Source organism: Coenobita brevimanus, chromosome 63 (assembly GCF_032717465.1).
Source record: "Coenobita brevimanus isolate Jiangsu-jjx chromosome 63, ASM3271746v2, whole genome shotgun sequence".
In the NCBI taxonomy this organism is placed as follows: Eukaryota; Metazoa; Arthropoda; class Malacostraca; order Decapoda; family Coenobitidae; genus Coenobita; species Coenobita brevimanus.
In genome coordinates this window covers 2,337,673-2,355,682 of record NC_137016.1, presented here as the reverse complement: position 1 = coordinate 2,355,682, position 18,010 = coordinate 2,337,673, and the positions used below count along the sequence as shown (strand labels likewise).

The 18,010-nt window shown below is 41.5% G+C and overlaps 1 protein-coding gene and 1 pseudogene across 1 annotated transcript in view; one reads left to right on the top strand and one right to left on the bottom strand.

The window, feature by feature from the left end:
- Positions 1-663: 663 nt before the first annotated feature.
- Positions 664-5,995, top strand: LOC145404271 (carbonyl reductase [NADPH] 3-like; annotated as a pseudogene).
- A 3,756-nt stretch (positions 5,996-9,751) lies between these two features.
- The window catches only part of LOC145404270 (putative neural-cadherin 2), a 171,483-nt gene continuing 163,224 nt past the window's right edge, over positions 9,752-18,010 (bottom strand). The window contains 4 exon segments of the mRNA XM_080275791.1: positions 9,752-10,599; positions 12,700-12,834; positions 15,563-15,778; positions 15,976-16,071. Coding sequence (XP_080131917.1) covers positions 9,752-10,599; positions 12,700-12,834; positions 15,563-15,778; positions 15,976-16,071 — 1,295 coding nt within the window.

Below are 18,010 nucleotides of genomic sequence, written 5' to 3'. Positions count from 1 at the left end.
CTCATTTGTTTGCCTGTATCTTTACGTAACTCCACGTGCTCCATATCCACATCTGCACCACAACGCTCCTTCGCTTGTTAATTTATCTGTCTGTGTCTCTAAGTAACTCCACATTCACTCCAACACCACAGCGTTCTCATTTCCTCATTTACCTAACTGTCTCACCGTGTAAATCCACATCCACATCAACACCACAATGCTCCTCTACTTCCTCATTTGTCAGCCTGTCTTTCCACGTACGTACCTGCACATCCATCACACCACAACGCTCCTTCATTTTCTCATTTATCTGTCTGTCTTTCCATGTAACTCCACATCCATATAAACACCACAACCCTTCTTTCCTTCCTCATTTGTCTTACTGTCTCTCCATGTAACTCCACCACATAAACACCAAAATCCTTCTTTCCTTCCTTATTTTTCTTTCTGTCTCTCCACGTAACTCCACATCCACAAAAACACCATAGCGCTCCTTTACTTCATTTTTGTCTCTCCCTTCCTAAATCCAAATCACATAAACACCACAACACTCCTCCACATCTTCATTTGTGTGTCTGTTTCTCCACTTAGCTCCACACTCTTCTCAGATAACTTATTACCACACTAATACAGGCAATTTGGTTCAGCTGAAAGAACTAGTGACTAGTAAAGAACTGATGACCAATGTCCCCGCACACCTTTATCTCGGTAATATGGGTAAGTTGTTTAAACACTATTAACACTGAAAAAATATGCAGACAACTCCGGCGTCCACCCCCTCTTACGGTTAGAGGATGACTGACGGGGTTCGAAGCTTCTATGGTTCAATGACCTCCAGTTCGAGACAAAAGACCCGTTTTTGTCACTCAGAGTAATATTTATCTTTAATGTTACGTAAATACCTTAGCTTGGCCTAAAATTGTCTTGTCTTCCTTCTAAATGCATAGATGTATCAATGGACTGAAATATTAAGCTAGTCACTAAGAAATGTCATTATATGGGTATAAAGCAATCTTTTTTTTTTTTTTAATCCGCATGTTATTAAGTTACGTGAATTATATTAAAAAAGAAAATCTGGACCAAATTGAAGTGACAAGAGTAGGATTATGCTAACCTCATCTTCATCACGCTTTACCTCCTGGATATTAATTTTCAACTTTGGCAAGATTTCTTCAAGTTACAAATTTCCATCCCAAGTTGATTATCATATGCCAACCCCTTTGCTCCACTGTCATATTTTCGTCATTCTTGCTGCTTCCAGACGATTTTATTCAGCTTAGGACAACCCTCATAATAAAGAAAGGGTTAATGAAGTCTGTATGTAACCCATCTAGTTTCGAAAAACCCATTATATCTGTAGTGATATAAAAGTTACATGAATAATTGTCATACAAAAAATTATCTCTAAAAATTATTAGACTGTGAGTGTCAGTATTGGAAAAAATAATTTGAGTGCCATCGGACTGTGTCGCCCTGGTAGCTACTGACGCATGTTGATCCATCCCCGCGACCTCTGTCTAACATAATCAGCTCAGCAAAGAAAAGACTTTGATGAATCGCCATGGGGTGTAGTCACTAGTTAGCGTTAAACTCCATTTGATATCGCCTTTGAGTTGTCTGCCCCGAGCACTATTTAGTGCCACAATGCCAATTGTTCATCGGGTGTTTACACTCATCTTGCAGCAGAATGGCATATTGACCACATTAGAGCAAGCAGCTTTTCGATCCCCCCCTCCCACTTTTTTCCCCTTAATGCTTGTGTGTACCTTGGTGGACTTACCACTTCCATGGTATATGTCCAGAGTCTTCCGGGAAGCATTCTGGGTTACAGTCTTTGCTTTCTTTTCCCCTGTTTAGGTGTCCTCTAGGTGCTCTTTCCTTACTAGTATTCGTATAGCCTCTCTTCCCTTCACTCCCCTTGTATTCTCTCATTTGTTTCCTCCGTTTCTTTTTAGTTAGACTAGCTGATGTAAGATATTTAGTGGGCTGGCTGATGTAAGGTAATCGTTCCATTAGTAGCTCAGCAGTTCAGTGACAAAGGCATTACCAGGTCCTGCCCCTTGGAGGATCTGACAATAATTTAGGCGAGTGTAAGCAACGATCAGTGGTGATGGTAGTGCTACATAACATCTGTGGAGAGCAGCCAGCGTGTGATGCTAGCAGTTTCCTTGTAGTTAACGCCTACAACCGGTGATTATTCATACATGTTTTTTTGTTGATGAGTGGATCATGTCACCCGAGACCACAGTCATGGTCTGGCACGAGTAATGGCTGCCAGGACACTATATTCCTAGGGAATGCAGATTAAATAATTTATTCTGAAAAGTCATAAATGTGTACTTTATTCAAAGTTGCAAGATATATATGGTACAGGACTGTAGTTTGTTAGATCAGCAATTGATTTAATCAAAGCTGGTAGTTTAGCATCTAAATCTCTTCCAGTATTATTCTTTCTTTTTTCCAGAATTCCAGTATTATTCTTTTTTTCCAGAATTCAGCAACAGAATCATTTGGAGTGCAAGCAGAAAATACCATTCGTGTGAATTTCTTTGGAAACTTAGCAGTGTGCTATGCACTGTTTCGGCCATATGCCCGAGTGGTCACTATCTCCAGTGCTGCTGGTCATATTTTGTCTAAGATAAAGGGAGATGAACATGCTGTTACAGCACTCAGAGGAAAGTTGGCCTTTCCTACTCTCACAGAGGAGGAATTATGTTCTCTTATGAGGCAGTTTGTTGAGTAAGTTGTTAACCCCTTCAGTATGATACAGTTTTTGCAATTCTAGCTTTCAAATGACTTTAATGCACTAAGGGGAAATTCCTCATAGCCAGAAGTTTTTGTTACTGCCAGATGAATACAGGTATACAAGAATTCAAGTTATGGTACTTCTTTCATGGCAGTATTTTAGTTGAATAGATGATGATCCACAACAGCTAAAAGCTTTTATATCATCACCTGTATTTGTGGATGAACATGAAAAAAAAACGGGGGGGTGAGGGAAGAAACTTTTTCCCATTACCTCGTAATCCGACTGACCCAGAAATTAAACCTAGTGTCGTCCATTTGCAAGCTGAAACTGGAATTGAACCTGGATTTGATTCTTCTGGTTTTAACTCACAGTTGAAAGAATCTAAGTTTGATTGCCTGGCTGGACAATATATTTATCATTAACAAGGATTTATGATGATTAAGATTGGATGAAAAATAAAGTTATACCATTTTTTTTTTTTTTTTAACTGATCGTCTTTGCTGTTTCTCCTGGTGCTGTATGCTAACAAAGTGAAAAGATTTAGGGTAGTGAGGATTCCTAATTTCTTCTCCCAAGGAAAGCCAAGGATGATACATGGAAGGCTGCTGGGTAGCCAAGCAGCACCTATGTTGTATGCAAAGTTGGGGTGTCTGCTTTTACACGTATCCAACACCGTGCCTTTGAAGCTGACCCCCGACCTGATCTGATCATTAACAGCTGCCACCCAGGCAATACTAACACTGACATGGCATCACACAAGGTAAAGTATGAACAGTACTTTCCATTACTTATTTCGGCTGTTTTCTTATAATCGTCATCATCATTTTTCCATATGAGGATGAAGGTAGTGCCCACAAAGCAAGTACAGAGAGAAAACAGTAGAGGAAGAGCAAAAAACACCATGCTTAGTGAAATGGGCCAGACATTCATTCACTCACTAGTTAAACCTTTGGAATCCAGGCTCTACCTCACAGGTCCAACCGTCTGTAAATTTTGATATTTTTGGTACATCCACTAGGACGGCCAAAAAGAGATTTTTCCCAAACCATGTCACTCTCTCATTTGCTCATTTACTTACTCACCTACCCATTGTGTTACTACAGAGTTACTAAACCTTTTTGAAGAATGGAGTCCAATCGTTATGAATGTATGTGTTAAGGAAATTAAATTTTGCACATTGCCAGCCCTCCGTCTGGGCCACGGTTTAAGTAGGGTGGGACCTCCGAGAGTCACTCCCCATGGAACCCGACCAACAAGGTTTCTGGTCATAATTTTTTACTGAGGAACATGATATATTGCTCAGTGGTAGACGTTTACTTGGGCCATATTTTAGGCAGAATTAGACCCCCTAAGGCTGCCAGAAGGACGGCCCCTGGAAGTTTCGGCCGAAGCCGTTATGCATGGCCAATTATTTTTATACAGGAACACGAAGGTTTGCACAGTGATAGACCTTCACCTGGATGACCTTTTAAGTATGGTTGGACGCCTCCACCTCCTCACTGGGGGGACGGTTCCACGGGGCACAATAGTTTTTCACCTGGGAACTCGAAAGTTTTCACAGTGACAGGCCTCCATCCAAATAAGGTTTTACCCAGAGGGGTGCCCCCACGGGTCACCCTTGTACCTGAAGTTTAGTATCCTTCCCTTTAAAATATTGCAGGCATGGGAGCAACTATCAAAGGTGTTCTTTGTGTGTGTGTGTGTGTGTGTGTGTGTGTGTGTGTGTGTGTGTGTGTGTGTGTGTGCGTGTGCTTCCACGAGTGCGTGCACGTGTGTGTGTGTGTGTGTGTGTGTGTGTGTGTGTGTGTGTGTGTGTGTGTGTGTGCGTGTGCGTGTGCGTCCACGAGTGCGTGCACGTGTGTGTGTGTGTGTGTGTGTGTGTGTGTGTGTGTGTGTGTGTGTGTGTGTGTGTGTGTGTGTGTGTGTGTGTGTGTGTGTGTGTGTGTGTGTGTGTGTGTGTGTGTGTGTGTGTGTAATTCACCGGGTCGGTCAGGATCACTTGATGGTCGTGATTGTCAGCTTTTACCCTCCCGGAAGGGAGCTGGGAGCTCATATAGTCCGATCTAAGTTCAAGGCTGTGACCTTCACACACGCACACACCCGTCCCCTTGCTCTAGGGGGACAGTAACCACCCACTTCGTCAGTGAAACTTTTCGCAACCTGAGCGAGGCGCGAACTCCCGTCCACCAGTTGGCAAGCGAGAACGTTACCACTGCACAGTGTGTGTGTGTGTGTGACCAAAGTTTGTCCTACAAACTACACCCTAGTATGTTTCTAGCCTACGTGCCATTTTAAAGGCCGGTCACATCAAGGAAAATCGCCCATGGATGCTGGGGAACTATCCAGCTACTTTCATAGTTGCGCGTCATTAGATCAATTTTGCACGAGGTTAATAAGTTCTGTTGTTCTCATTCTAAGGTGAGTTCACTCATTGCTTTTTCCACTCTCCTTAAACACATGAATAATGACATACTTATACACAATTTACTTGTTACTATTATATATAGTAGATATACACTAACCTATATTGACAATAGTCTTGGGTCTAGTTTATAGAAGAAATTATATATATATATATATATATATATATATATATATATATATATATATATATATATATAAATGTGTGTGTGTGTGTGTGTGTGTGTGTGTGGAGAGAGAGAGAGAGAGAGAGAGAGAGAGAAAGTTGGTGACCTTGCAGTTGAGGAAGGATAATGTAGAGGACGGTCTGATTAGTGTACTGTATGTAGTTGTACCGCAGTATGCATGATGAAGCTGAAGGAAGTATGGAATAAAAGTGATGGAGAGGCTACATGGTGGAGTTGCACCCAACCTCCACACATACAGCACAAGACGCATTTAGACACTTCCATAAACGCCACAAAAAGATGAAGTTATTCCCAGTCTCTTTCATGCATGCGGCACAGGGTCACTGATCTAACGTAAACACTGGAATCGAATGATGATGTCGATGATGATGGTGAGGATGATGATAATGATGGTGATGATGATGATTTTGATGATGACCCATAATTTATAGTCCTGTAAATGTGCGTTAGGTGTGCTGTGTTCTGTGGGTCAGTACTTGCATTGCAGACCACTTTTGTGTTACTCTATACATCTCGGCAGGATAGGCTGACGATTGAAGAAGGTGCTGTTTGTCCAACCTACCTGGCTCTTCTACCCCCCAGCATCAAAGAACCCCGAGGACAGTTCCTGTGGTATGACCAGCAAGTCGCTGACTGGGTTAACGGACCAACTCCGTGACACCATTGTGAAAGTAGCAAGGTAAATGTTGATACTTAGTTTGATGTATTGGTTCTTTCCGCATGAAAGATCTCTCATTCAAAATCGTTTTCTGTAAACTTCTTTTTACTGGGTGGATCTCTGTGTATGATTTTGATTACCCATTAATCATAAATGTCATTAAGATATCATAGATATACTGAGAATACACCCTCCTCAGTATTTGACCTTTGCTGACTTGTGCACGTTATTGTTCGGACATAATAATTCATATTATATATTATTTTATAACCATTACCTCTTGTGTAATTTAACCTATCCTTTGTGAAATACTTATCGACGATGATTGCCTTCGACCTCAACCTCCAAAGCAACGAGACAAGACTCCAAACGCCGACCATATTAAACATTTTTGCACATTATTTTCCGCCCTTTCCCTGTACGGTGACTACAAAGCTTGGCCAGAGAACACTTAGGGACGAGCCATAGTCAAACACGACCTGATGTGGATGTGGGAATCCCATCTACCCTTCTACCAACCAGTTGGTAGGGACAAAAGCACATCAGCACTTTGTTTTTGTAGGGAGGGGGGAGGGGGGACTTATGACAAGAAATCGCCAAGAGAACTTCTGTCCTTGTATGTCGCACCCGATTGTTCACAGTTCCAAACAAGGAAACAAAGAAAATGAAAATGACTCTGGACTTAAGCATCCTAAACAAGTTCACGGAGGCGAAACCATTTCGGATAGTCAAGACGGATGCGGTATGTTGGCATCTTTAGCTCTGATGCTGATTAACATTGATGACCCCACAGGATACCTACTGACACATTTCTGTTGTGAAGCTTTTCAGAAAGTTTCTGTCATTCTGAGTCGAAGTGAAGACTTACCATTTTTGCATACTGCCCTTCATACTCAGCATCATGTCACGAGTGTTCACAGAAATCATAAAATGTATTTTTGTGATGAACAGCCAGAGGGTTCATATGCTAGCATATCTCGGTAACTGAGAAATAGTGCCGCTAGAGGGTGGCTGCCATTTCCTCTCTTTCTTCCTTCCTCTTATGTCCTTCGTTCTTTCTTTCTTTCCTCCTCTTTCTTTCATGCCTTCTTCTTCCTTCTGTCTATGGGTGACTCTACGCTGAATAACATGCCAAATGGTTTCCTATACACCAGGAAACCATTTACTACGCTGGGTGGTAGCCATATAACCAAAGAATGGCCCCTGGTGGTTTAGTGGGTAATTAAGGAGCTCCAACTGGATTGAGCCTGTGCAGGTTTATGTCCAAAGGGTGGTTGAGGTTTGTTGCTCACGTGATGCCACGCAGGGATGAGTGAAGCTGGTCACTGTCATCTTCAATGTTAGGACCAAAGTTCATCATGGGGCAACACAGGATTAGATGATGTATATCTATCTATCTATCTATCTATCTATCTATCTATCTCTATATATACACTGTGACAGCAAAAAAGCAGTAATAAAAGCTGACATGAAGTTAATAGTTGAGAGCTTGCCAAAGTCCTTGCAAATATGAAGGAAAAGTGCTACGTCAAGGGTGTGAAGGCCGAAAAGAATAAATAAGTTAAAATGAAATAGACACCGGCATTTCTTGAAGACCGCAGATATTGTTGGCTACTTCATGAAACTGGTAATTCACCATACAATCACTGGACACCAAAAAGGAGACATTATAATGTGTGAAAAGAGTGATAGGTAGTAGAGATTACGAAAATGATACAGGGCAAACATTGAAAGCTCAGACTAAACCATTCTCGCAACACAAGAAAAAAACTGCGGTATGTGGACCACTCTGTATATACCGGCATAGTGTAGTAGAGCTGCCATCGGGTGAAAGGACCTACACTTACCAGCATGGTCAGTGGTTTCTGAACGTGTGCGTAAACGTAAGAATACAAAGGTTATTTAATGTAAATACTGTGAAAACCAAGTATTGTATTTCCGACAAAATACACAACTGGGCTGAATGGAATGTTGTTGATTGTGTGAATGGAGCATGCACAAGAAATAGTGTGGTTGTTTAAGGGAGACAGGTATGATGCGTTTTGTGCGATATAAAGATGAGAGGGAATTTTATTGTTGTGATCTCACGCCCATTTGAACATGAACCCCGTTGTGTGCAAACTGAAATTACCCTTCCCCCGCAGTCCACCATCATGCTTCCAGGAGGTGTTTGGACAGTGGAGCCGCCCGGTTGTATTAGTGCCACTGCGTGAACGCATGGATAAATGGGAAGGTGCGACAAAAATTAGATTTGGTCATTTACGGTTGAAGTTGGCTCCACCTCATAGATACAACTTTCAACATGCAGTTTTATAACTACCTTTCACACAGAATCAGTCCGATGACTGTCAAGATAAAAACTGAAATGGATGCCAAACCTCGTCATACACCTCCTTTCTAAATTTATGCATCCATTTCGTCGCTTGTCATTTCCTGAGCCTCATCAGCATCCATACTTCAATTTCTCGCGCACACATTAAACTATCCACCTTCTTATATTTATGTACACACTGAGCTACTTGCTAGTAGTGAATAAGACCTTTGCAGCCTGGTTCAGAGTTTTGTGAATGTATGAGTTCGTAGTATGAAAGTGAATGTAGGTGAGGGTGAAGTGATGGATAAAAGAAACTGACTCACAGTTAACCTCCCAGTGAATGAAGAGAGACTTGAAATAGCGGAAAACAGAGTGGTCTGTAACAGAAAACATAAGTGAGCAAAGGACATGCAAGGAAGAGTCGTTCAAGGAAGAAAAGTGGCTGGCGGTATGCAGGTCATGTGAAGGTGTATTAGTGACCACAATATTGTATGGGTATGAGACTGGTAGGGCATGAGTTTGAAAGTCAAGGAGTGTAGTTTAAATGGAACTTAAGAAGTATGTGTGGGTTGCTTAAGAAAGAAGCTCAGAGTCTAGTGAGACCTGTGAAGCAAGGAAATCCCTCTGTCAAAAAGATTGAGAAGGTCATATTGGAAAGAATGGTCATAAACAAGTTGGTGAAAATGGTACGTATGAGTGAATTTCGAAGTGGGTGGAGGTGTAGTAGGCCAAGATAATAGATGGACGTGGTATATGACTGAGAGAAAATAAGATATGGAAGTTGACGAAGTTTGGGAACTGATATGAGATTTAAGATAAACAATGAGTGTGTATGTAGATGCACATGAAACAGGATGCTCCCTCTTTTAAGCTTGGTATTTTGTAGAATGATTCGACTAAATCTTTAAAAATGAATGTTCTTTTCTCTAGTAATGAAGTAAGGGTCTCTTGCTTCATCTTTAAGCACTTGTATTCGCATTCAAAATAATAATATTCTTTTATGTGCAGCGCTCATCCATACCTTGCTCTTTGTAAGATTATTAGTTTATGTTTTCAGGCTTTTTGTGTTATTTTAAAATTGGTGTAGGTAGGCTACTTGAATATCCTTGAAAAAGAACTGGGCAATTGAATACCTTCGAAGAAATGATGGCAAACATTTTCTGTAGTAAAGTAGCTCTATGACGAAAATAGTTGCCAGGAAAATGAATACAGAATCAAAAACTGATGATTTTATTTATAAATTGTGCACATATATATTAATATCTGTTGGCTGGTCTTCAAAAAATTAGGTATATTTGTATAAAACTTGTCTTGAAAAGTTCCTCCAATTCTGTAATTGTGTTCATAGCAGGTTACTTTGGCTTCTCAAGCAGTGTTCCTTGTGTGCATGTTTCAAGATTTTAAAATCACTACTTGAGCCTGAACGTTATCTTTCGGATTTATCACAACAGGAAAAGTTTACCACTGCCACTGTCAGAATTATTCTTGTTTGAAATGACTGCTATCTGACGAGTGGTGCAGGCACAACTTGTGGGCGTTGCTGTACTAACTGGAAGTGTTGGCTGCTGCTCACCACATAAACAGGACCTCTGTGGCCCACAGCCTGACTGGCTGTATCCAGAATCTGAGCCAGAGAGAATGTAGGATACTGCGGTAGATGACCTGCTGCGCCGCGGTGCTCTGTCCCCTTTTTCTTGACAATGATGAGAGGCACTACAGGCCAGGCACTCCCCTCCTCCTCCTCCTCCCCCTCCCCCTCCTCCTCCCTGCACACTAGACAACATGTGTTTTTTGTACTCTAGAGGAGGAAGCACAGTGGAACAGTAGTCGTGTCCTCCTGCACAACACTTGCCCTGCAGGTGCTTATCTATTGAAAAACTTAAATTTCTCTTTAGTGAGTGACAGCTTCTATCTGATGCACAGTTGTCACTTTCTCTTCCAAAATCATGTAGATTATTGACAAAGATTTTTGGAACTCTAGGTCTTGGGAGTGAATTACATTTTCTGTGTGCTAGATCTGTTGCAAGATCAGCAGTCTCCTTCGTAGTCTTGGTTACTTCTTGTCTCTTCCCTGGATCATCTTTATAGGTTTTGGAAGGTGATACTGATTTGTTTCCATCCTTGGCAGCTGAGATGTTGAAGGGTGGGTCGTGTTTGTGCTTGACAGGGGTGGTGTGGGTATGCATTCGGACCGGGGAGAGGGACGTGGTCTGGCCACTAAGACAGTTGAGGAGAGCAGCCACATCCTGGAAGCCACCCAACAGCTTCACCTCCTCCGCACCCTCCATACCTGCAGTGATGAAATGCTATCATTACCTACACTAGCGGTATCTATGTATTCTGCATAACATTAGCTTGTCAAGGCATTTTCTGGTGCAGTAATTTTGGAGTATGTTTTGTGTCCAGCCTCATCCTAATCTTAATTTGTTAATGACTTTTGATGGAAATATACACATGAAGGTACTTTAACTATTCGGCATATCACTGACGTTAGCACCAGACACTTTTTTTCAACTGTGAGATGAAATACTCAAGTGAAGTATACTGCTATTAGTCAAACCGTTAAAATGATCTCACTTAACCGTTTTGGTGCTTATGAGATGGGATCAGCAAGATGTTTCAATTTCCAGACTCTTTCTGTGCCATAGAAGCTTTGAGGTTTCTTGTTCCTCAGAATGTGTTTACACATGCATTTACGTTTTTGAAAGCCTTGGCAATGCATGCATGTGTATGCCTATTTTCACTTGTTGATGGAAATTAACAATGGTATTGCATGTCTACACCGCCAGCAATACCGGTGCTCAACCACACACACACACACACACACACACACACACACACACACACACACACACATATATAGATATATATATATATATATATATATATATATATATATATATATATATATATATATATATATATTTAATGGCCTATGCCTTTACAGTTATTAACATTACTCAGGGCCTTGGATTTGAAATCGGAATTTTCCTTCCTCTAGACCAGTTGCCATCCAAGGCTAATAAGTTCAGTATTCCCCAGGGAACAGACTGAGGTATGTAAAAGGGATACCGTATGTATGTGTAGTAGTGTCAGTCTGGACTTCGTGTAAATGTGGTTGGGTTCCCCGTCTGAGAGTGTTGTGCAAAGTCAGCTACCGGGCTATTGGCCCACACCAGTCCCATAATAATCCCTCCCACGGGTGATGTGATTGAGTTAACTACCATAATCTCCTGCCTCTGACGTTTCTCGTTACCCGCAACAGAATGCAATGAAACTGCTCAGGAAGATTACGTTTTACACTAACCACTAAAACCAATGGACAGTTTTAGCACAGACAAGTGAATTCATAGTCAGTGCAAATCGACAGTATTTGTACTTCAGAATACTATATGTCATATATTTTGCAAAATACATCCATACCTTATACCATCTTGGCATTGGAAGAAGTGACTGTATCACAGGAAATTGAATTAATAGAGTGCAGCTTGCCTACCCTTGAGTCAGTCAACGGATAGAATTAATGGTTAGATACAAGAGAGCAGAACATAGTACATTATAATAGGAACAGATTTTGGGGCAAGTCTGAAGAGTGAAAGTTTATAACTATGGAAAGGAATAATAACAAGAATATGCAGTGAGGTTCAGCAGGGTATTTAACAATGGTGAAGAATACATAGCAGACATAACGGAATCACAGTAAAAACCAGTAAAACGAAAGTTCCACAAAACCAGCAATGTAAAAGCACGTGGGGTATCAAGAAGAAGCGGTGACCATCAGAGAGTTATACATGCAGTTAAGATCGATTGGTTGTTCAGCGGCTGATACAGTGGTCAGCAGTTAATGAAAAAAGGAAAGGTAATACAAGCAAGTGTGGAGGCCTGCAGATGATAAAACAGATAATAGTATTGGTAGGTGAAGAGCTCAACAGATGATGATACAGGAAATAGTTCTGGTAGGTGCAAAGATCAACAGATAATGAACCATGCAGGAAATAGTACTAACAGATGTAGAGATCAGCAAATGAAGTGGTTATGATTCTGGCAGATGTTAGGTGAGCAGCCGATGCGATGGAAATGGTGCTTGTAGTGCAGAAGTCAGTAGGTGATGAAATATGGTACAGGTAACACCAAAGTTGCAGAAATAGTTATACAGACATGCACATAGAGCAGTATAGACTGTGCAGCCACTAATAATGCGGGCAAACAGAGGAAAGAAAATGGTGAAAATGATAATGACTTAACCATACGGAGAAGTTAGCGGGTGATGAGACAAGTGATGATACTGACAGACACAAGCCAACATATGGCTGACAGAAACAGGGGCCAGCAAAGTAAAACAGGTAATTGAATAGGCATGTCACAGGTAAGACATGAAAGGGTGCCTAACCGGAGCAGCAGGAGGAGAGGGAACCTGGGGAGCTGCCGTCTCCTTCGTAGGCATAATATCGAAGGTCGTCCAGGGAGGGGAGGTTTGGAGGGCACCCGCATCCCCCATCCTTGTCTTTCTTCCCAGTCTTTCCACCTGAGGATGAACACACCTTAGCTTCACTCCATTTTATACAGCTCAGCCTACACCTCCTTTTCTACCCCTTCCTCTCAAAGATCCCATCTAAACCAACACTTAAGTACACATTAGAGTACACACATACCTACACCTTCCTCTCATCCTTGACACTTGAAACCCTCTTGATTCTTTTCACGATCCATAACATATCCAGAGCATTCCTCTTGCCCTGCCTACATGATCACGCAACACTTTTTGGAACTCCGTATCAGTCATGAAAGTTTCATATGTGCTTCGCATATGTTGTAAATGTATGAGATTATAACTGAAACCACTTAGTATCAGATGATGGTAATGGGGATATTCCTTTATACTGCTTGGGTATTATTTATACTGGGCGGTAACTGACAGCTGATTACAACACCAATGAAGTGGTTATTGTGGCATTCCATAAGATAAAATTCAAATATTCAGGCTGTCCATATTTTATCTTAACAGTGTTTGAAATTTCATGCAGTTTGTTGCATATTAAACAGAAAGTACATATATTTCTCAGCGTCTATATTGCTTCTACATGAATACCATCAGTAACACGAAGTAACTGGGTCATACCGTCCAGTTAGAAACAGTTTCGTTTTGGGACTCACAAGCAGCCTTTCCAGAGTGAGCTGTACACCATCTTGCTTGAAGATAATAGTCAGCTGAACGTCTTCCATGTGTGATCCCACAAATTCGCGCAAGACGTCGTTAAATATTTGTCGTCAACTTGTGAAGAAACTGTGAACACACTTTTTTTTTTTTTTGTGGGGTGGGGGATAATTTAAAAAATACTTTCATGTTTACTTCCAATAAAATTCAGCTGTTTCATCATCATCATCATCACAGTATCTTGGCTCAATATCCCTCACAGATAGAGTGGTCGTGAGATTTTATCAGGAGACATGAATCAGTGGAGAGAAACTTCGGGCAGAACCTCCCTCTTTGTACTGCCACCAGTATAAGGGCGTCTGCACTGCATCAATTCCATCACTTTGCCAGTAGCAGCCTACTATCTAGGGTAGGGTTCAAGATTCCTGCTTTTCCTTTATCAGCTTTTTCACACGCAAGTAATACCTGCATAATATTCTTCCCAGACCCCCCCTCCCCCCTCCTCTCTCTCTCTCTCTCTCTCTCTCTCATCTTCCCTAGTAATACTCCCTAATAATACTCCCTTAAGTGTCATTTGAGTAAAGTAAAATTATTACCGTTAACTTCTTATTTTCATTGACTGAAGATTTTAGTCTGATATATACTGACCCACACCCCTCTCCTTCCAACTGTACCAATTTCTGTTTTTCCGCTGTTTTTGGCGAATTTTTGATCGCAGAACACCAGGGTGCAAGGATGAAAGGGGATGTGGAAGATGAACTGTTAAAAGCGACTTCTTTGACTGAAACCGAGATGTGCTATGTCTCCATGACAGTTCAGTTATAAGAGAAATACAGTATAAGATAGGATAATAAATGTTTAAGGGTCCATGTTGAAAGAGGAGAGGGTGTGGGTTCGCCTGTGCGGTTTTTGCTGATGACAATGTTCTGGTAAACGAATAAAAGTGGGAGTTGCAAGACTTTTTGAATGAGTTTGGAAGTATGTGTAAGAAGAAAATATTTAAGTGAATGTAGCAAAGAGGAAAGTTCCCATTTTTTATAGAAATTAAGACACAGAATGCATAATGAGGTTAACTGGACAGGAAATGGAGAACGCATGGCCTTCAAATCTCTAGTTAATGCTATGAGCAAGGGTGGGAGTTTAGAGGATAAAATGCAAGAAATGGTATGGTAGGTAAGAGGAGTTACAGGAGTTCCCTGCAAAACTTCCGTTCCTCCTCTTGACCTTCAGTAACCCATAACATCATAATTATTAGTTTTGATAAAGATTCGTTTGGTCACTGTAATTATGCTTCGTTAGGTATGCAGTTAATTTTACCTAACAGTTGCTTTTACCTTCCCAAACAAATATTGAGTTATGAGTTATTGAAGGTCATGAAGAGGAACGGAACTTTTGTAGGTAACCATACAATGGGACGGTGACGAGAAATAGCGAGGTGAGCCTGAAAGTAAAGAAGCTGTTGCATCATCCCAACTCCAAAGTATTGAACTGAAAATTGGCTTTTGCTGGAGGGATACAAGTAAGAGATACAGGAGTGGAAATGACCTCTCTGAGTGGGGCGTGGGAAGTTCATGGAGAGACAGAAATACAGTATATAGAAGTTCGGCAACGTTGCGGCGTTCAGGTAGATGTGCTGGTTAGTGCTAGGTGGAGTACACTGAGATGGACTGACCATGTGAAGTGAATGGGAAGTGAGAGACTGGCAAGAAGGGTGTTTATATGAGAGAAGGAGAGAGGGAGGGGGGAGAAACTGAGGATGAAGTGGAAGATTGAGGTGGAGAGGTGAAGAAGTATATGAATGAGCTTGGTGTGGGCTGGAGGATCAATCGATGGTGAGGGAAAGGGTAACATGGGGGTAATTTGCATATGGCCACCTTTTACGGGATAACGGTGTCTAATTATAAATAAGTACATAAGCTAAAAGACAGATGAACCTTCATCCCCTTCAGCACCCTGGTTCCAACTGCACCACTTCAAGAATCATATAAAAGCACAATAGTTAGTTTTTAATCCCATAATGTTTGTGAAAGCCTTTGCCACATCCTGTACATAGCGTATTGCCTTCTGTCCTTCACTCAAGACCTAACACTCATCTCACCTGCCTGTTTCACATCTTTACACGTGGACTTCTGCTCTTTCTGTTCACTGCTGCTGTGTCCTATCGGCTCCACATCCACCCCTGCCTGTTTGCTAATGGTCACTTGAGAGGCGTAGGTCTGTCCAGGCACTGAGATGTCTTCGCTAGAGTTGTGTGGTTCCCTGTCTTTCCTGCGTCGCCTCCTCCGGTACACAATGAACACTGCCACCACCAATACTAAAGGGGTGAAAGAAAGAATGTGACAGGTTAAGTATTCGTTTCTCTCCTGTTTCCATGTCTCACCATCTTCTTCTACTTACTTAAACACACACACACACACACACACACACACACACACACACACACACACACACACACACACAACGTACACACAACATACACGCTCGCACGCACTCACGAGATATATGACATACCAAGAATGACGAAGGAAAGTAAGAGGACGATGAGGAGGGCACTGTAGGAGAGTGTAAGGGGCGGGTAGCTGCTGGCTGCCACGGCACAGTTCAGACCTGAAATTGTGAGACCATGTTAAAGGTTATACTTCTTAATACCTTCGACACGGTGGCTTCATTTTGTAGTTTGTTGTTTCAGCTTAGAAATGATTACTTAGGAATGGCAAAATTGCCTTCAATGATCTGGTCTCCATGGGCAAATCTTAACCAAACCAACTTAACCCTTTTAGTTCGATTACTTATTTCTCATTTTAATCATGTTATCATCAAATGATTTTATTCGACTCTGGAAGGACCTCTAGTACTGAGGGTGTTCTCGAGGGCTATGTCTAATCTCTAAAGTTCCAAAAGTCAGTCCGAATCTGATTAAAATCGTCTGGAGGGAGAAGAATTAAATATAAGTTAACTTCTCGGTTTGAAGTGGTTAATTACAGTAGACATGGCGTGATGCATACCTTGAAGGGAATTATGTAACCCCATCACTGTGAATTTTAAGTCACGCTGCAGCCTGGTGATTTTTATTCATTTTTGGTTAGTACCTTATTGGTGACGACTCCATAAGGTCAGTTGCTTACCCGCTATCGACGGGTCTGCTGGGCCAGACATGGTCAACAACAAAGAACAACAAGAACAAGCTTAATAAGTGAAGAAGTTATTTAATGCCATATTTAACCTTAGAGTTTGGTAAAAGTCTGTCCTGAGCTGAATAAAATCCTCTGAAAATAGCAAAGGTAAAATGAAATGGAGGTCACTGTACAGAAAGTCAAACTTGTCAACCTGTTGCCCTCAGCCAGTGATTAAGGATGGTGTGGAATCAAAGGCGTGCAGTAGCAGCCGCTCACAAATTAATTTCAAATTAAATACATCAGGGGCTCAGAAAGGAAGCCTGGTATCCATTATTGGTGTAATCATATTGAAATTAACCACCAGATGCAATATTGATGGGGTCATGTCTGCACGATTTTTTTTTTCAGCGTGCACACGCTGTAAATCATTTTTCCCCAACGGACTGTACATGATCCTTTGCTAGTTGCATACTTTAACCTGCCTATAGGTTAAGAAAATAGAAAAAGGTTAGCATTCACCATACTGCCCTACAGAACACTCTCTCGATCGAAATATTCCCATTTCTCAACCCTCAACCATTGTCATTCAGATCACTGCAACAAAGAATAGTTTTAACACATTCACTGGCTACTACAAAAACAACCAGAGAGGCGGGAACGATTTCGCATAACCTCTTCAGCTCGATGATATAAAACATGTTTATTCTAGGTATCTTCAGTTATATCCAGCTTAAAACAGTCTTTTGGTATTTCTAACCATATATACAGTTTGAAAAGTCTCTACAGAGCTGAAGGAAGTTGTATGGAGATGGCAGAAGCACTATGTGAAAGACGTCTTTGGGCTAAAAAAAAGTTAACAATTTGACCACGAAAGGTCTCTCCTAAGCTGAAAAAAATGAGCTGGTTGTGAAACGAATAAAATTTATAAAGACGTTATGGTAATGAACATGTTGAAGGGGGAAACCTGTACTGTACACAGGAAAAATCATCTGGTAAATTACCAATATGCTGGGAATCGAACCAGGGACTCTCAGATGAGAGCCAGGCAGCATACCACTACACCACGACCAGGTAAAAGTTAACTCACGTTGTCACAATCTTGTAACCAACGTCCCTCCGCCCCCACTGTGGGCATCAAGAGGATGAGTTAACCCCCTGGCACTCAGGCAAGTAGATGCTTTTAATCTATCCCAAACACTTACGGCAAGTCAGAATGAAGGGGGAAACCTGTACTGTACACAGTACAGGTTTCCTGTGTACAGTACAGGTTTCCCCCTTCATTCTGACTTGCCGTAAGTGTTTGGGATAGATTAAAAGCATCTACTTGCCCGAGTGCCAGGGGGTTAACTCATCCTCTTGATGCCCACAGTGAGGCGGAGACGTTGGTTACAAGATTGTGACAACGTGAGTTAACTTTTACCTGGTCGTGG